This window comes from Scyliorhinus torazame, chromosome 7 (genome assembly GCF_047496885.1).
Source record: "Scyliorhinus torazame isolate Kashiwa2021f chromosome 7, sScyTor2.1, whole genome shotgun sequence".
Classification (NCBI taxonomy): Eukaryota; Metazoa; Chordata; class Chondrichthyes; order Carcharhiniformes; family Scyliorhinidae; genus Scyliorhinus; species Scyliorhinus torazame.
The window spans coordinates 267,784,268-267,800,884 of NC_092713.1; the positions used below are offsets into that span (position 1 = coordinate 267,784,268).

The 16,617-nt window shown below is 44.3% G+C and overlaps 1 protein-coding gene and 1 long non-coding RNA gene across 16 annotated transcripts in view; one reads left to right on the top strand and one right to left on the bottom strand.

Moving 5' to 3' along the window:
* Positions 1-16,617, bottom strand: part of LOC140427025 (transcription factor 7-like 2) — a 309,025-nt gene that overhangs the window by 26,672 nt on the left and 265,736 nt on the right. For all 13 annotated transcript variants that reach the window (XM_072512433.1, XM_072512432.1, XM_072512431.1 and 10 more), the window contains 2 exons: positions 14,569-14,691; positions 3,901-4,063 (listed from right to left, as the gene is read on the bottom strand). In XM_072512433.1, the coding sequence (XP_072368534.1) occupies positions 3,901-4,063; positions 14,569-14,691 (286 nt within the window). The remainder of the gene's footprint in view (positions 1-3,900; positions 4,064-14,568; positions 14,692-16,617) is intronic.
* LOC140427027 (uncharacterized) overlaps positions 1-16,617 on the top strand; it is a 73,816-nt gene that overhangs the window by 25,882 nt on the left and 31,317 nt on the right. For 2 of the 3 annotated variants that reach the window (XR_011948363.1, XR_011948362.1), the window contains exon 3: positions 8,388-9,778. The exons of the other annotated variant lie outside the window; for it this stretch is intronic. This is a non-coding gene — a long non-coding RNA (uncharacterized lncRNA). Of the gene's footprint in view, positions 1-8,387; positions 9,779-16,617 lie in introns of those variants that run through there. 3 annotated transcript variants of the gene reach the window in all.

Here is a 16,617-nt window from a genome sequence, read left to right on the forward strand (position 1 = left end):
TGGATAGCACTGTAGCCTCACAGCGCCAGGGACCCCGGTTCGATTTCCCGCTGGGTCACTGTCTGTGCGGAGTCTGCACGTTCTCCCAGTGTCTGCGTGGGTTTCCTCCGGGTGCTCCGGTTTCCTCCCACGGTCCAAAGATGTGCAGGTTAGGTGGATTGGCCATGATAAATTGCCCTTCGTGACCAAAAAGGTTAGGAGGTGTTATTGGGTGAGGGGGATCGGGTGGAAGTGAGAGCTTAAGTGGGTCGGTGCAGACTCGATGGGCCAAATGGCCCCCCTCTGTACTCTATGTTCTATGTTCTACGACGGCATCTGCATGATACATCAGAAAATCTGCATGGATAGCTTGATTGTGCGCCCACTGGAATTCTTTCCCTCGTTCTATTCCCTTGGTTTAGCAAGGTGGCATCCATGGTCCAGGTAGTTTTCTGCTGTTCCAGGAAAATTAGCTGTCTTCAAAGGGCGTCAGAAATAACATGCTAACACCCCATTAACAACAATCATTCCAGAGTCATGGATGTCTCAGAGGGGGAAGGTTAATTTTGATTTATATGTAACCTGTTGACCTCAAGTAGGAAAGCAGAAGAGAATAAGTATCCAAACTTTATCTCTACACTTGGTGCACTCCATCCTTTGAAGTCTGACCATAAATATTAAACAGCACGTCAGAATCCTGAGAAACAGTAGCCAATTATGAAGCCTTCATTCAGAACTCTGCTTGAATCAGACTGCAGAAGCGAAAAACTTCATTGGTTTGATGCATTCAATATTTCTGCTCGAGTATCCTCAATGATTGGGAATATAATTTCTCTGTGTGAGATTAAGCCATAGAGATCAGGAAGCTCCTAGTTTCAATCTCTGGCCTGAGCTGATTTAGTTGATCTCCATTGGGATTGAGTTGGAGGTGCTACATTGGTTTCTGTCAGTTGATGTTCCTGCTCCTTGCCATGAGCTGTTGAACTGCAGAAGCTCATCTCATATCTACAGATGATGTCACAGGGAGCAGCATAAAGATTTGACTTTGGTCAAACGGGTAAAAATGAACAAGGTGAGGACAGCCTCACTGAGATGGACAATAAAGAAGGCACTTTGAAGAAGGATATCAACACCATCAAACACCAGAGAAAGGGCAAAGGGGGATATTCCATCACAGTCTGAGAAACAGTAGAGGTCATCTATGACCTTGGTTTGGATCATTGCAGTACTGTGGTGGTGATAGAATCTGCAACAACTTGAACTTTAATCGAACAACATCTCATAGGGATGCACAGCAGCGTAATCAGACAAAAATGGATTCCACAACAAAGAGAGAGATGTAAAGAAGGGTCTGATCAATGAAAGCGGAGTTTACAAAGGGCCTTTTTGCAAATGGGAGAGAATTTCAGACTTTTGTGTGGATTAGGTGCCTAAAAGCAAAGGTGGGGGATGTACAGGAATGTTGAGATGCAAGAATGCGAGTCCAAGGTGATGTTGCGGATTTGGAAGAGGCTATAGAGATAGCAGAGGTGACTTCACTGCTTTGGCACATCCTCAGGATGGAAAATGGATGCAAATCCAAGCCTTTTCATTATGGTGAGTTAGCTGGAATCAAAAGAACAGTGGGATACTGAAAGCCCTGTTTCAATGATGCTGCAAGCTTGACATGAAAGCCCTAGACATCAATTCTCACACCTGGAAGATACCAGCTGAAGACAGAGGAAAATGGCGACATCACCTCTGGGCCAACATGTGCCATCTAGATGATCAGTGGCTACAGCGGCTTGACACCAGGCAACAAAGCTAAAAACAATAACAGCTGATAACCACTTCATATGGCGGCACTTATGGGAGACCCGTCTCTCATGATTAGTCTTTTCAGCCACCAGCAAAAGTGCACCATATGAACCTTTCTTATCCCTAATGGATTTGACTTGTTGCATATCCATCATCCTAGGTAGATGGAAGGATGCTAACGACAGAGGTAGGGAGGGACAAGGTCATGAATAATAATAATACTAATAATAATCACTTATTGTCACAAGTAGGCTTTAATGAAGTTACTGTGAAAAGCCCCTAGTCGCCACATTCTGGCGCCTGTGCGGGGAGGCCGGTACGGGAATTGAACCCGCGCTGCTGGCCTTGTTCTGCATTACAAGCCAGCTGTTTAGCCCACTGTGCTAAACCAGCCCAGAAGGGATTTGAATACAAAAAACCCTGATTAGAAAGATTCAAATATGGAATTGCAGAAAAGATGAGCACAGATTTCGGAACCAACAAGACAATTCTTGACTTTGGAAATGAAAAGGGATAGGGTGGTTGTTTGCTAGGACACAGGAATTAAATATTTTTTAGGTGGGGCCCGATGATAGAGGGAACAGTATCTGAGAAAAGAAAAACTATTCACAATGTCACCCTGCAAGGAGGTCAGGGAGGAGAGTCCAAGGGTCAGTAGTTTAGTGAGATTGGAGTCAAAGGGAGCAAGAGGTATGCTTCATGAAGAAAATGGGCTTGGAGACAGTGGGGAGAAATGATAGAAAGACTCTGGTTCAGGGCTAAGGCAGGTAGAGCCTGAGAAGGGGGTTAGCTTCATGGAAAAGGGGGTTGTGGGAATTAGCAAAAACAATCCTTGGCCCCAATTTTAATTGCCCCATCTGATAGAAACTGGTTTGTGGACGTGTGGAGTGGATTTCACCCACACTATTTAGATCCAGCTGCCATCCCATTTGCTTTGATATTAACCTGGTCTTCTCAACAGATCAACAACAAGGACCATCACCAGGACCCAACTTGGAACTTTAGTGAAGTCCTGAATGAACAGTATTTTTAATTTCCTTGACAGGTAAATCAGTTGACAGGTGGATTCCTTGTCCAGATGGTTAGGTTAAAGATTTATTTTAGGTTTCCTTGTGGGTCAGGAGGAGCAGAAGTCTTCCTCTGGCCCTCACAAAAAGAACATGGGGATTCTTTGTCCAGGACTATCATGCTCCAGACCATCAACAGAATCTGGGGAAGGTGCTCCAACCTCTGCTCTGTCTCCCCTTCCGATTCTACCCATAACCTCCTCCCAACTCCCGAATCTCAGCTCCTCCCCTCTCCAATCTGCCCAGTTCCTGCCCCCAGCTTCTGATACCTGTTGAAAGACTTCCCCCTCCCCATCCAATCTTTCCACAGTGATTCCGGCTGTGGCTTCCTTTCACCAGATGCCCACTGTTGCCTAACAGTCAGGTAGTTAATCAGGCTGGGTATCAGCTTCCACATGCCCGGCCTTGTTGGGCACATTACCTTCTACCAGATTCCCCAGATCATCACTGTCGCCCTGTGAAAATCAATACCAAAGAAGTCCACTAGCTTCTCACTACACTGTTGGAGGGGAGGGTAGAGCGAGCAGGGGAGAGGTGCTGAAGCACTTGGCCAGTCGTGGAGAAGAGATACGAGAGATTATCAGTGATCTTCCTGAATGAAAATGAAAAATGAAAATTGCTTATTGTCACAAGTAGGCTTCAAATGAAGTTACTGTGAAAAGACCCTAGTCGCCACATTCTGGCGCCTGTTCGGGGAGGCTGGTACGGGAACTGAACCGTGCTGCTGGCCTGCTTTCAAAGCCAACAATTATCAGAGGAGATTGAGGCTCAAAAGCTCAAGTGGTCTAACCAGATCTGGTGATGGATGCCGAACCCAATTGTCTACTAGATATATGTCCATATTTATTTGACTTGAAGGGATAAAGTTGGGGAGACTGTGATTGGCTTTATGACCCTTGAATTCATAGCACAACAAAAATGCCAATTGTCCATGAAGAATAGCATCTGGCTGAGGGGTTTAAGGACTGTTGGCATCCTGTAGGTATGAGTTTTTCTCTTTAAGTGTGATCAGATATTAATTTATTGATGGCTGACCGTGACATTTATTTTCACTTACTCTTCTACCCAAAATTTGATTGATGGCTGCGCTCTCTTTCAGAGTGCACTCAGCTACGACCTTCGCCCTCATTTCTTTCATGTAAAGCATAAATGCGTTGAGGGGTTTTTTGATAGTAGGTTTTTTACTCTCTTTTTCCCTTTTTGGTTCAGGATTCGGTTTCCTAAAGGACAAAACAAAACGTACATGGTTAAAGAACAAATTGAAATAACTAAGTGTCAGAATTATTTGTTGATAGACACAGAGTGATGAAATGAAACACAATATTGTCCTTTCATTTCTGAGAAACTGAGTTTGAATCAATCCTAGATGGACAGGATGGAAATTTCCCTTTCTCACTTTCAGTTCTTGTTTGAGCATTGAGGTGAAATGAGTTTGGTGGATAGGCTAAGTGTTGTGGAAAATCTAACCAAGCAACAAAACTGCCCCTATTCAGTATGACTGATGTGTCAAACTCATTCTGAGAATCCTCTAGAATAAGAAGATAAGAACAATGGACCCATTTGAACCATCAGCAATCTGTTCACTAAATCAACGAGTACAATTGGAGATGTTTGGCTATCAGGGATGGTGACACAGGCATTCTGATATTAAATTCATTCAAGCCAACCAGAACATGTTAAAATACAGATATGGGCTGTATATTTGAAAAGAAACATAATTTTAAGATTACAATGAGGCTATGGATTTAAAAAAGTGCTTTACTAGCTTTGTAAACAAGATGATGTAACTCTGACTATGATGAAAGCACCAAATAGGAAAATCTTCTGCTATTTTTGACATGCAAGGGTAGATTTTAAATCAGGCACGAAAAGCCAGGAGAAACCATTGAAACTTCCCAGCTTGGAGTCCGTGGGACGCTGAGCCTATTTCTGGGCCAGTCAGTGGCCCACCTGCTGGCTGGTGTAGTTCAGGTGTTCCAGATAACACAGATATGGTTTGGCAGGTGTTTGCAGGTGAGAAGGGATGACCCGGGGATCACAGAGACCCACACATGTCCTGCAAGGCCCCGAAGAGTGGCAAAAGGAATCATGGTGTTTCCGCTGGCCAACAGGTTGTTAAAATTGCCTCGGGATTCCATCCGAGAGATAGGACACTGTAACATGCCTGGATGAGTGCAGTGCCAACAACACTCAAGAGGCTCAACACCATCCAGGACAAAGAAGTCACTTTATTGGAACCCCATTCACTACCTCCACAAATACACAGTGGCAGCAGTATGTACGATATACAAGACACACTGCAGCAACCAGCCAAACCTCCTTAGACAGCCTTTCCACACCCTTGGCCTCTATGGCCGAGAAGAATGAGGGCAACAGACACATGGGAACACCACCAACTGCAAATTCCTCTCCAAGCCACAAAGCACTTTTAAAAAAGTATTTTTATTGAAGTGTTTCCATTTGATCAAATATCACAACAGAACCACTGGAATAGGTCAGCATAGCAAAAATGTCTCAACGTACATGGATACAGAGGAGGAAAGGGCGGCACAGTGGCCAAGTCGTTAGCACTGCTGCTTCACAGCACCGAGGACCCGGGTTTGATACCGGCCCCAGGTCACCGTCCATGTGGAGTTTGCACATTCTCCCCGTGTCTGTGTGGGTCTCACCCCCACAACCAAAATGATATGCAGGTTAGGTGGATTAGCCACACTAAATTGCCCCTTAATTGGAAGAAAAAAAAAATTGGGTACTCAAAATTTATATTCGAAAAATTTGCAGAGGGGGTAGGAAGTAAACAATAAATCGATAAACTCTACTTAATGCCTCTCTACATATTACTAGAGATCAAGAGAGAGGAAGGTAAGGCCTTGAAAACATGGTAATATGGTGAACACGTTCCCACGCGGCGATTGCCCACAATGACCACGAGAATTCGGCATAAGATCGTTGTGCCATGTTCGGAGGCACACCAGTACATATCGCCCTCAACTCCACCAACAGCAGAGGCACCAATGACACACTGCAGCCTCTTCTCTTTAGATACCAGACCCTCCTGTAGTCTTGCAGGAGCCAATCAAGGATTCTTTAACCCCACCAAAACCAAAATCGAAAAGAAACAAAGAAAATTCACGAGAACCCCAGTTCTAAAAGGATATTTTATATATAGCACAAGATGCAACATAACCCCAACCTCAGGACTGTATAGAATGATCGTCATTCCACATATTTATACAGAGGACCAACAAATATTCGTACAAAAGGTTCGGATTATAGCCAGTGCGGTCAGTGCCTCGCACCTAACTAACCGAGAAAGCATAAAAAAGGAAAACTACCAGGAGCAGAGGGTCTCAGGATAAAATAGATCAGGACACAACCATAAGCCCGTGACTCTCTGATGTACACCCCTCACCATAAGACAAATAAGAGAAAAGGCTGCTCATTTGAACCTCACTCAGCCTCTCATAATCTCTCGGCTAAGAAGGAACATCCCAAACATTTTTTTAAAAAAAAATTTATTCAAGGCTTTTTATATATATACATGAAAATATCAGAAGACCAACACATTAACATGAACAGAAACCACAAGAAACCAACCTCCAGATACCAACACCCTATCACACCCTGGCTTCCTAACATTTCCATCTTATCACCCCCCCCCCCCCCCCCCCCCCCCACCCCCCGTAACCTAATAGACCAAATCAGGACCTGCAACAGCAAGCTGCCTACCCAGATAAAGAGAAGAAACCCCATAAGGGAGGAATGTCTGGATTAATCAAACAACGTCACACACAGACAAGCACTGTACGCCATTACTAAGAAGATACTAGGGGAATAAGCAGCACTGCCTCAACAGAGACAAAAACACTGCCGGCTCAAGGAAGACCCGACTACAATGAGGGGGTTCAGGAAACCACCTTGTGTGATGAATGTCGGAATAGTATTATATTTTATATTTGTGGCAGTAATGTTATTAAAGGCCTGAGTTAAAGTAGATAGTTGTTGCAGTGATATGAGTAAAGAACCTAGGTTATGGTATCCAGATTGTGTGGCTGTTAAAGCTGTAATTAAGAAGTCATAAAAGGTGAGGGTCCAATTTATTATGAGCATTTACTTGTTTACATATAGAGGGCTAATGGGATATTGTTATGATTGCTGGAGATTCCCTGGAGAGTAGATAATGTATGAGAGGTTGTATTTAATGCTAGTTAAGCAGGTCATGTGGCATCTTAGAATGATATAGATCATATAATTAATGGGAGGAGCCAGGTCTGTCCATAGCTTTGCAGTTTATAGCACTAATCTGTCCACTAATATTTATCATTCTTCAGAAAAAACAGGAGAACAGAGTAAACATCTCACATAATCTCCCCAACATTATATAGTACTTGAACGTAATTCTAAACACACCATCCAGCCTGAGGCAAGTTAAAAGGTGCAGCTTTTGGTTCATAGACTTAGTTCAGTTGTCAAAACCCCCTTTCTGTGAGAAACATTAATTGAAAGTCCTGGGAGAAAGCATGAATGCCAGCAATGACTTCATTGCATAGATGATCATGATTGCTGCTATAATTCTTCTAAAAATTGTTAAACAGCATAACAAATGCTTCTGCTACTGTTGTCACATGATTCGCTAAAGTTCAAATACAGCAGCTGCCATTTGAAGGAAGCCAATGGAGCTTCCTATTCTCAGGACTGAATCTGTCTTCGCCCAAAAAATCTCCCCAATATGGCAAAAAAAATGGCCCCCGTAAATGGTGGAAAGGGTAGACTTTATACACCAGACCACAACTACCATTTTCTTTGATTAACTTCACATTAATACTCAGATATTTAAAGATGGAGAATATTGGCTATTGTGGCTTAATTCTAGTCATAAAGGAATATTGTCTGTTTAATACGTTGCATCTGTTTGTAACTTCTATCTCAAATTGGAGGCTGATTCATACTGTGCCAAATATAACATAGCTCTTTAATTATGCAATTTATAAGTAACAGTTGCTTTAACATTCCATAGAGCCAAAAGGATAATTATTTCCAGGTTCACACTTTCCTGTGACTCTAAATTAAATCAAAATCATCCTTATCTTCTGTCTGTCCTCATGATGCACATTAGCACTGGGAATCTGATTTTCCTTATACATACATAACTTAAGTATGTAATTTCCTTAAGTGTATAATTTAAAGCCTTGGACTCCCTCCCACTGAGAATGTGTTGACCATAGGAATTCAGTCTGTTAAACTCCCTTGATGCCCTGCTGAATAGAATTACCACCTATTACAGAGTCATACAAACCAAAAGATCTCCCATTTGATCCCTGGTTTATGCTGAGTTAGCTGATTTCAGCCCAGCTGGCAGCGAGAGGTTCCACAGTTGGTCTCAATGGAGGGGGAGAGTCAGCTATGGCTCACTCTCTTCATTACTACATTACAATAAGTGACTATACTTCATACGTACCTCACTGGCTGTAAAGCGCTTTGAGACACCCAATGGCCATGAAAAGTGTGTATAAATGCAAGTCTTTCTTTTTCTTTGCTCTCCAGTGCCCCTGCTGCAAATGTGTGCGTGTTTTCATTCAGTGATTAAAGGACGAGCCTCCAAGTTAAATGATTTTCTGATATTATTGGCTGGGCTACCATGTTCGTAATCGCTGCTTGGGCAAGGCACTGGAGGGTTACCATTACGTGTGGAACCAGATCTCAGCATGAGTCACCACTTACAAGAGAGGAGCAAGAAAACGGAAGAAAATGCATTCAATCTGAATAGCATGGTTTACTTTTTGTGAACTTCATAAGAAGCAATGTTGTTGTGATAAAGCATATGGTAACCCTTTTTTATTGTATAAAGAGAAGAACTAGAAGAGTTTGTGTCGGTTATGTCATATTAATGTTCCTGGTAAGAAGAACTTTCCGATCCAAAAGCACATGGTTAAATTCGGCAACTATGCTCGCTCTACCTTTGTCGATTGCTCTTCAGCTTTTAGTACCATGCAACCATTCAAAATATTGAAAAATTGAAAAGCCTTAATATCAATCCTACTCTCCTACTTTGGATCTGTGAGTTCCTTCATAAAGGTCCCAAGGGGTGTAAATTTACAGGATTACCCGGGACCCATGTTTATTGAATATTTCATTACGGCTGCGTACTGTCACCTTTACTTTGCATTCTCTATACGAATGATTATCGATCAGAGTCCAAGAACATTATGCTCTTGAAGTATGCCGGTGATAAGTTACTTGTTGGTCTCATAAGGAATAATAAAAGAATTGATGGGAACTCAGAAAAGTTTGTAAAATGGTGTGACAACAATTCTCTTAAACTGAAAAAAACCCATAGGTGAAATAACGCGTTAAAGGCTTTAGGAAAAAGCCAGTTAATAATATTGTTCCCATGAGGATTCATCGAAATAGTTACTAACTACAAGTATCTAGGTATCAAAATAGATAATAAGCTGAATTGGAGGGAACAGTGTTTTTTTTTGTTCATGGGACATAGATCTATGGTTCTATGACATCCTTAATTGAGGGGGCAGTTCTGGATCACATACAGGTCACCAACACTTGAAATAGTGCAACACTATTTTATTGAATCATTAACTGTTTAAACATACTCAGACTGTGGGTTAATACGATACTAGCTTTAACTAAAGACCTTTGCCTTGTCCTAACCACTCGATGCACTCAGCACATGGTGAATGTCTGTGTTGAAGGCTGTGAGCTCTGTCCTCCTAGCTAGCTGCTACTCGAATGAGCGGGAACTCTGATGTCCCCTGTCTTTATAGTGCGTGTGCTCTCACTGGTGATTGGCTGTGGTGTTATGTGTGTTGATTGGTCCCATTGTGTGTCCACCAGTGTGTGTCTGCACCATGATATACTGGTGTATATTATGACATCCCTCCTTTTATAAAAAATGTACCTGCGTGGCAATAAATAGTGTATGGTGAATGTTCCTGACTACGTGTGTGCGAAATATTTACAGGACTATGGACATAAAAACTAAGCTATTTAAATGGGAAGGTGCCTGGTGCAGAAAAACAGTGTGTCACAAGAATAGCGAGATGAACACTATATACAAACCACTTGAACGATTAAATGGAAGAACAGAACAAATCAGAAAGTCCAAAGTCCACAAATTACGTCTCTGAGGTGGGCGACGAATTCTGGTTGACTGCCTCAAGGGTGGGTCGGGAGCCGTCGGCTGAGGAGCGGGCTGGACTGCGTCAGAGTGAGAAGGATGCAGAGTGACTGGAATCTCTGCATAATCCAGGTCAGGGCCAACAGGAGGGCGTGGCAATGGTGGAGGATCACGTAGCGAGCGCGGAACGAGACGAAGGGCACGTCGATTGCGGCGCAGAATGGAGCCATCCGGTAGACGAACCAGGAACGAGTGGGGGGCCACCTGCCGAAGGACAACAGCGGTTGTAGACCAGCCACCATCCAGAAGATGGATACAGACGTTGTCATCTGGAGCCAGAGCAGGGGGATCAGCTGCACAGGAGTCATGAGCTGCCTTGTGCTGTGCACAAGACAGTTGCATTCGTTGAAGGACCGGAACGTGGTCGAGGTCTGGGACATGAATGGACGGCACCATTGTCCTCAGGGGACAACCCATGAGCAGCTAGGCTGGCGACAGGCCAGTGGACAGCGGGGCCGAGCGATAGGCCAGCAGGGCGAGGTAGAAATCAGACCCAGCATCGGCAGCCTTGCAGAGGAGCCGTTTGACTATGTGGACGCCCTTCTCCGCTTTGCCGTTGGATTGGGGGTACAGGGGACTGGATGTCACATGCACAAAATTGTACCTCCTGGCAAAGTTGGACCATTCCTGGCTTGCGAAGCAGGGGCCATTGTCTGACATCACAGTGAGTGGGATGCCGTGTCGAGCAAAGGTGTCCTTGCATGCACGGATGACTGCAGACGATGTGATGTCGTGTAAATGTACCACCTCCGGGTAGTTGGAAAAGTAGTCTACAATCAAGACATAGTCCCTGCCCAACGCGTGGAACAGGTCGATGCCGACCTTGGACCAAGGGGACGTGACCAACTCGTGGGGCTGTAGGGTCTCACGTGTGTTTTGTTATGTTTCCTTTGTAACATAAGCGGCTTCCTTGTGTTGCATTTGTCAAGGAAGGTCGAGACGTGTAAATAACTTCAACTCATTTATTTACACTATGTACACTTTTATAACTTGAGTTCGACACTACTGCTAATCCTATTATAGCTACCTAACTGACTAACCATCTGCTGTCTTCCACGTGGTGGGTGTGATAATGAATCAACCCTCTGCCTCTCCTCACTGACTGTCTCCACTGGCCAAAAGGGGCTGATCATGTGTGTGGTGTCCTTTATGTATGGGTTGGTGTAATGCCCCCCTGTGGTCGTGTCACCTCCTTGTGTATTGTGAATGTCCATTGGTCGCCTCCTATCTAACTTATCTATTGGTTGAGTGTGTGTGTGTGATGTTTCTGGTGCTCCCTCTAGTGTCTGTCTAGCTTACATGTATTTACAGTGATGCACATCACCACAACGTGGTTGGGCCAGCTGGAAGCACTGACAAGTGGGGCAGTTGAGCACTGAGTTGGCAATGTCGTTATTGATGCCGGGCCAGTACACAGCCTCTCGGGCCCGTCGGCGGCACTTTTCCACGCCAAGATGGCCCTCGTGCAGCTGTTCCCAGACGAGCTGGCGCATGCTGTGCAGGATAACAATGGGGTCCAGCTTCAGGAGAACACAATCGACTACCACCAGATCACCTCTTACATTATAGAACTGCAGGCATTGGCCCTTGAGCCACCCGTCTGTTAGGTGGCGCATGACACGCTGTAGCAAAGGGTCAGCCGCTGTCTCGCGGCGAATTTGGACGAGGCGTTCATCCGTGGCAGGTAGATTGGAGGCCACGAAGGCCACATGGGCGTCAACCTGACAGACGAATCCCGCTGGGTCACACGGAGTGTTGACTGCCCTGGAGAGAGCGTCGGCAATGATTAGGTCTTTGCCCGGGGTGTATACCAGCTGGAAGTCGTATCGCCGGAGCTTGAGCAGAATACGCTGGAGGCGAGGCATCATGTCGTTCAAGTCTTTCTGTATTATATTGACCAGCGGGCGATGGTCAGTCTCAACACATAATCATGAAACTTGACTACACCGGTCAAAAGGCCCAGGCACTCCTTTTCTATCTGCGCGTAGCACTGTTCCGTGGGGGTCATGGTGCGTGACGCATATGCAACGGGGGCCCATGATGAGGCCTCATCATGTTGCAGGAGCACTGTCCCAATGCCAGACTGGCTGGCATCGGTCAAAATTTTTGTCTCTTTCGCTGGATCAAAAAAAGTTAAGATCGGGGCCGTGGTGAGTTTGGTTTTGAGTTCTCTCCATTTGCGCTCGTGGGCAGGAAGCCATTGGAAGTCTGTCGTCTTCCTGACCAGGTTCCTGAGAGCCGTGGTATGAGAGGCGAGGTTAGGGATGAACTTCCCTAGGAAGTTGACCATGCCCAGAAATCGGAGGACCGCCTTGTTGTCCTCCGGCATTTTCATGGCTGTGATAGCAGCCACCTTGCCCGCATCCGGCCGCACACCCAACTGGGAGATGTGGTCCCCTAGGAACTTGAGTTCCGTCTGACCAAAGGAGCATTTGGCTCTGTTGAGGCGTAGGCCCTGCTCCCGTATACGTTTGAACACGCACTGGAGGCGACTGACATTCTCCTACGGGGTGGTGGACCAAATGATTATGTCATCGACATAGACGCGAACACCTTCAATGCCTTCCATCATTTGTTCCATGATCCTGTGGAACACTTCTGAAGCCGATATGATCCCAAACGGCATCCTGTTGTAACAATGTCTGCCAAAGGGGGTGTTAAAGGTACACAGTTTCCTGCTGGATTTGTTGAACTGGATTTGCCAGAAACCTTTCGAGGCGTCAAGTTTGGTGAAGAGCTTGGTGCGAGCCATCTCGCATGTGATCTCTTCGCGCTTGGGAATCGGATAATGCTCCCTCATGATATTGTGATTCAGATCCTTGGGATCAATGCAAATTCTCAATTCGCCGGAAGGCTTTTTTACGCACACCATGAAACTGACCCAGTCGGTTGGTTCCGTAACTCTGGAGATCACTCCTTGGTCTTGGAGGTCCTGCAGCTGCTGTTTGAGACGATCCTTGCACAGCAGTGCACTGTGACATGAATTATCTCATCATATTATGTTTATAAACAAGTGGGAAAAGACCTTGGCCGGAATTCTCTGGTCGTTGGGACTCTCTTTTCCCAGACAGCGCACCACTGCCCATGGGTGTCCCGGCGGCATGGGGTGGTTTTAATGGGAAATCCCATTAACAAGTGGCAGAAAGTGAGAATCTCACCCCCAATGAACAGTACGCCACCAAGAAACACAGGGTTGGGGATTGGAAAATCCATGTATTGACAATATTTTATATGGATTGACAAATATTTTACAATAGATAACTAAACATTTTGCTGTATGAATTTCTCACCCTTTGTACCAACAGCGGAATCTCACAATTTCTGCCTTAAGGTACTTTCTTCAGGCACAGGAAGTCACAAATCTTGGTTCGGATTACGAGTATAGATCTCTGAGTATTGCGATTGTTTTAGCAAAAGGTAGCTTTCATTCTTTCTCTGTTGGCCACCATTAAATCATCTGCTGGTTTCTTCAGAGGGATGTAATTCCAGTTCTAATAATTCAGTTGTCAGACAATGTTCATGTTTTATACCAGATATCCAGGGGTAAATGCTAGGACTACACAAACAAACAAAAGCAATTATTGCTTCCCACCTATGCATATGTAAGCAGTGCTACATACTTTCAGCCTCATTACTGTAGCCACCTGGGTTGGCCACTTCCCGACTTAAAATGAAGAACCGCAAAGGCTACAGGGAAATTTAGCCAACACAGGCAAAACTAGCAAGTGCAGAAACCCTGTGTATTCGAACTTGCAAAGCCCAGACAGCACTGAAACCAGCAGCCATCTGCATATTAATGAGCGATCCCCGGGCACAATTGAAACACTTAAGGTGAATAAGGCCAAGCCAGACTCCTCAGCGCCAGCAGGAGCCAAGACAAAGGAGGCCAACGGACACTCAGGGACCGCCCAGCGATCAGGGAACAACTCCAGTATTGGAGAAATCGATCCAAGTGATCGGAAGGCAGTCCAATCACTTGGAACCAGGTACGGGGTCCGCCCCGAAGGGTGGGAAGCCCTTGGGGACTATAAAGTAAAGCCCCCAAGTTCAAATCGGTCTTCTTGGCAGGGTCACTCAGCAGCGAATCAACCCTTGAGAGTGAACTGCCCAAGCTGCCGCATCAACCAAGTAAGTCTCCAGTCAACGCACGCTACAAGATAGGCACTCCTAGCTACCAGTCCATACCAGCTTTTGAATCCTGCAGACTCAGATCGAACGAAAGGCCATTTGTTCCCGTGACCTGGTGGGCCAATTCCGAAGTTAAGTATAGGCCTTTTAGTGATAGAGAATAGTCTAGAAAGTAGAGTTTATGCATGAGTAGTGATTTACTGTGTATAATAAATGTATTTTGATTTGAATCTTACTAATTGGTGTGTTGAGTTATTGATCAGTACTTGAACTTGAACCTCGTGGCGGTATCATAAAGATACCTGGCGACTCTAGAGCAAAGGTTATAGAAACAGAGCAAATTAGGCAAACATACAACGGGCAACATTTAAGAGTCAACCAAAAGTTAGCAACATTACTTACATGGATCTCAGTCCATTGTCATATTGATTCATGTCCGGTTTGCCTGAAGCACTCACAATGGCAGGATGGGGGATCCCTGTAGAGTGCATGCCTGGAGGGCCTAGCACCAGAGGATGGGGAAACCTGCAAACAAACAAAGTTATTTTTGTGTTATATCTTCCACAATGATGATATCTTTGTGCAACTCAAGATGCCAGAATTGTCTTTTAATTTGCTCTTGGGAGTGTGTGTGAATAGACCTGGCACACATGGGCAAATGAATTACAGTTCCCAAACGGTGTCGATAAGGCTGAAGTGGAATGACACATCAGAAATAAAATGGCTGAGCACATCAATACTTAACTGGACCACGTTCGATCCATGGCCTGGGCTGAGCTAACTGATTACAACGAGTGTCAGTCACAAAGGTAGGAAGGGGTTAAACTAACACCCAAGCTTCCTGCTTCCATTTGCGATCAGGTGATTCCTGCTTGAAGATGGTAGGATGTGATGCTTCTCCCCCCGCCCTTACAATTCAATAGCCTTTCAACACTCAATCCTGGATTAAAATGTGAAGAATGGTCACTTAGGAGGGGTTGGCAGCTATGGAGCTGTAGTCCCATATGAGTCAGTGACTTTAGAGGAGGGGAAAACTGAAAAACAATTCAGGAAAGCAAATTGGGGTAGAAGTTGTGAGGCTTTGTTGCTGGTACAAATCCTTGATAAACATGGGTAGAAATAGGAGCAGAACATAATGACCCGAATTTGGCATTCTGCCTTCATGTCTAATGAGGCTTTGGGGAAGAAGATTGTTTTGGACGGTTGTGCAAACGAGTGGCACCACATAGCCCGTCCATCATACCCTTCACCAACCCGCACTGACTTTGATAGAACTGAATGTTAATACTGAGTGTGGTGTAAAGCACAAGGCTGATGTAATACCATCTAGTGTTGAATCATAAATAAATTGAATAAATATTTTATAATAGATAACTAAATATTTTGCTGTATGAATTTCTAACCCTTTGTACCAACAGCAGCATCTCACAATTTCTGCCTTAAGGTATTTTCTTCATGCGCAGGAATTCACAAATTTTAGTTAAGATCTGCCAGGTCAAGAAGACTAATCGAACCAGGGTCACTTTATGTAGTAATACAGAGCAGCTATCACAGTCTCCGAACTGATGCCAACATAAATTGGCACATTGGATATTCAGTGTTAGACACCCATCCGAACCACACGCACACTTTCCATAGTGACTGAGTGGAACCCTCATCTTTCCCCCTAATTCATAACCTTAAGAATCACAGACAAAAGCACATCATAGAAAAATAAAGCAATCAAGAAAGTTACAGTGAATCCTGGTGGAAAGATTGGTGATAATTAAGAAATCAATGAGGAGTACCAAATAAATATATGAAAAATTAAAACAACTTTTGTTCATTTATATTTAAGTCTTGGAGGCCTTGATGATGCCTGCTCTTTTGTCATTTAATCTCTCCCGTTTTCCACCCTATCATAGATCTTTTGTTCTTTCCCCCCCATATCTTCTTTCCTGCCTTTGTATTTGGCGTAAAACCTATTATATCTCTAACTTTTCCCACTTATGACAAAAGATCATCAACTTGAAATGTTAATTCTGGTTCACTCTCCACTGATATATTTTTAATGTGTATCTCAGGTTTCCAACCTTTGAGGTACTCTGCTTTTGTATCAGTTCAGTTATACTTGAAATAAAGGCAACTCTTGGAGGAGCCATGAGATAATTTTACCAAGAAAAAGCATAAAGAACATTATTTTCTTCAAAGAAATATTTAAACTGATTTTCTGTCATTCCAATTTTCTTTCTTCTCCCGAGGATGCTAATTCATATTGGGATACTTTTCCAAGGGGCAATCATTTGCCAATACCGTACCATAGCAGCTGTTCTTTATGTGTCAGCCAGGATATAAGCACAAGCAAGTTAATCTATCATTGGGGAGGCACACATAAGCCAAACATTTACACACACAATGTTCATCAAATGAACATGGTTTTCCAAAGGTGTGCATGTTAGATGTATTGGTCAT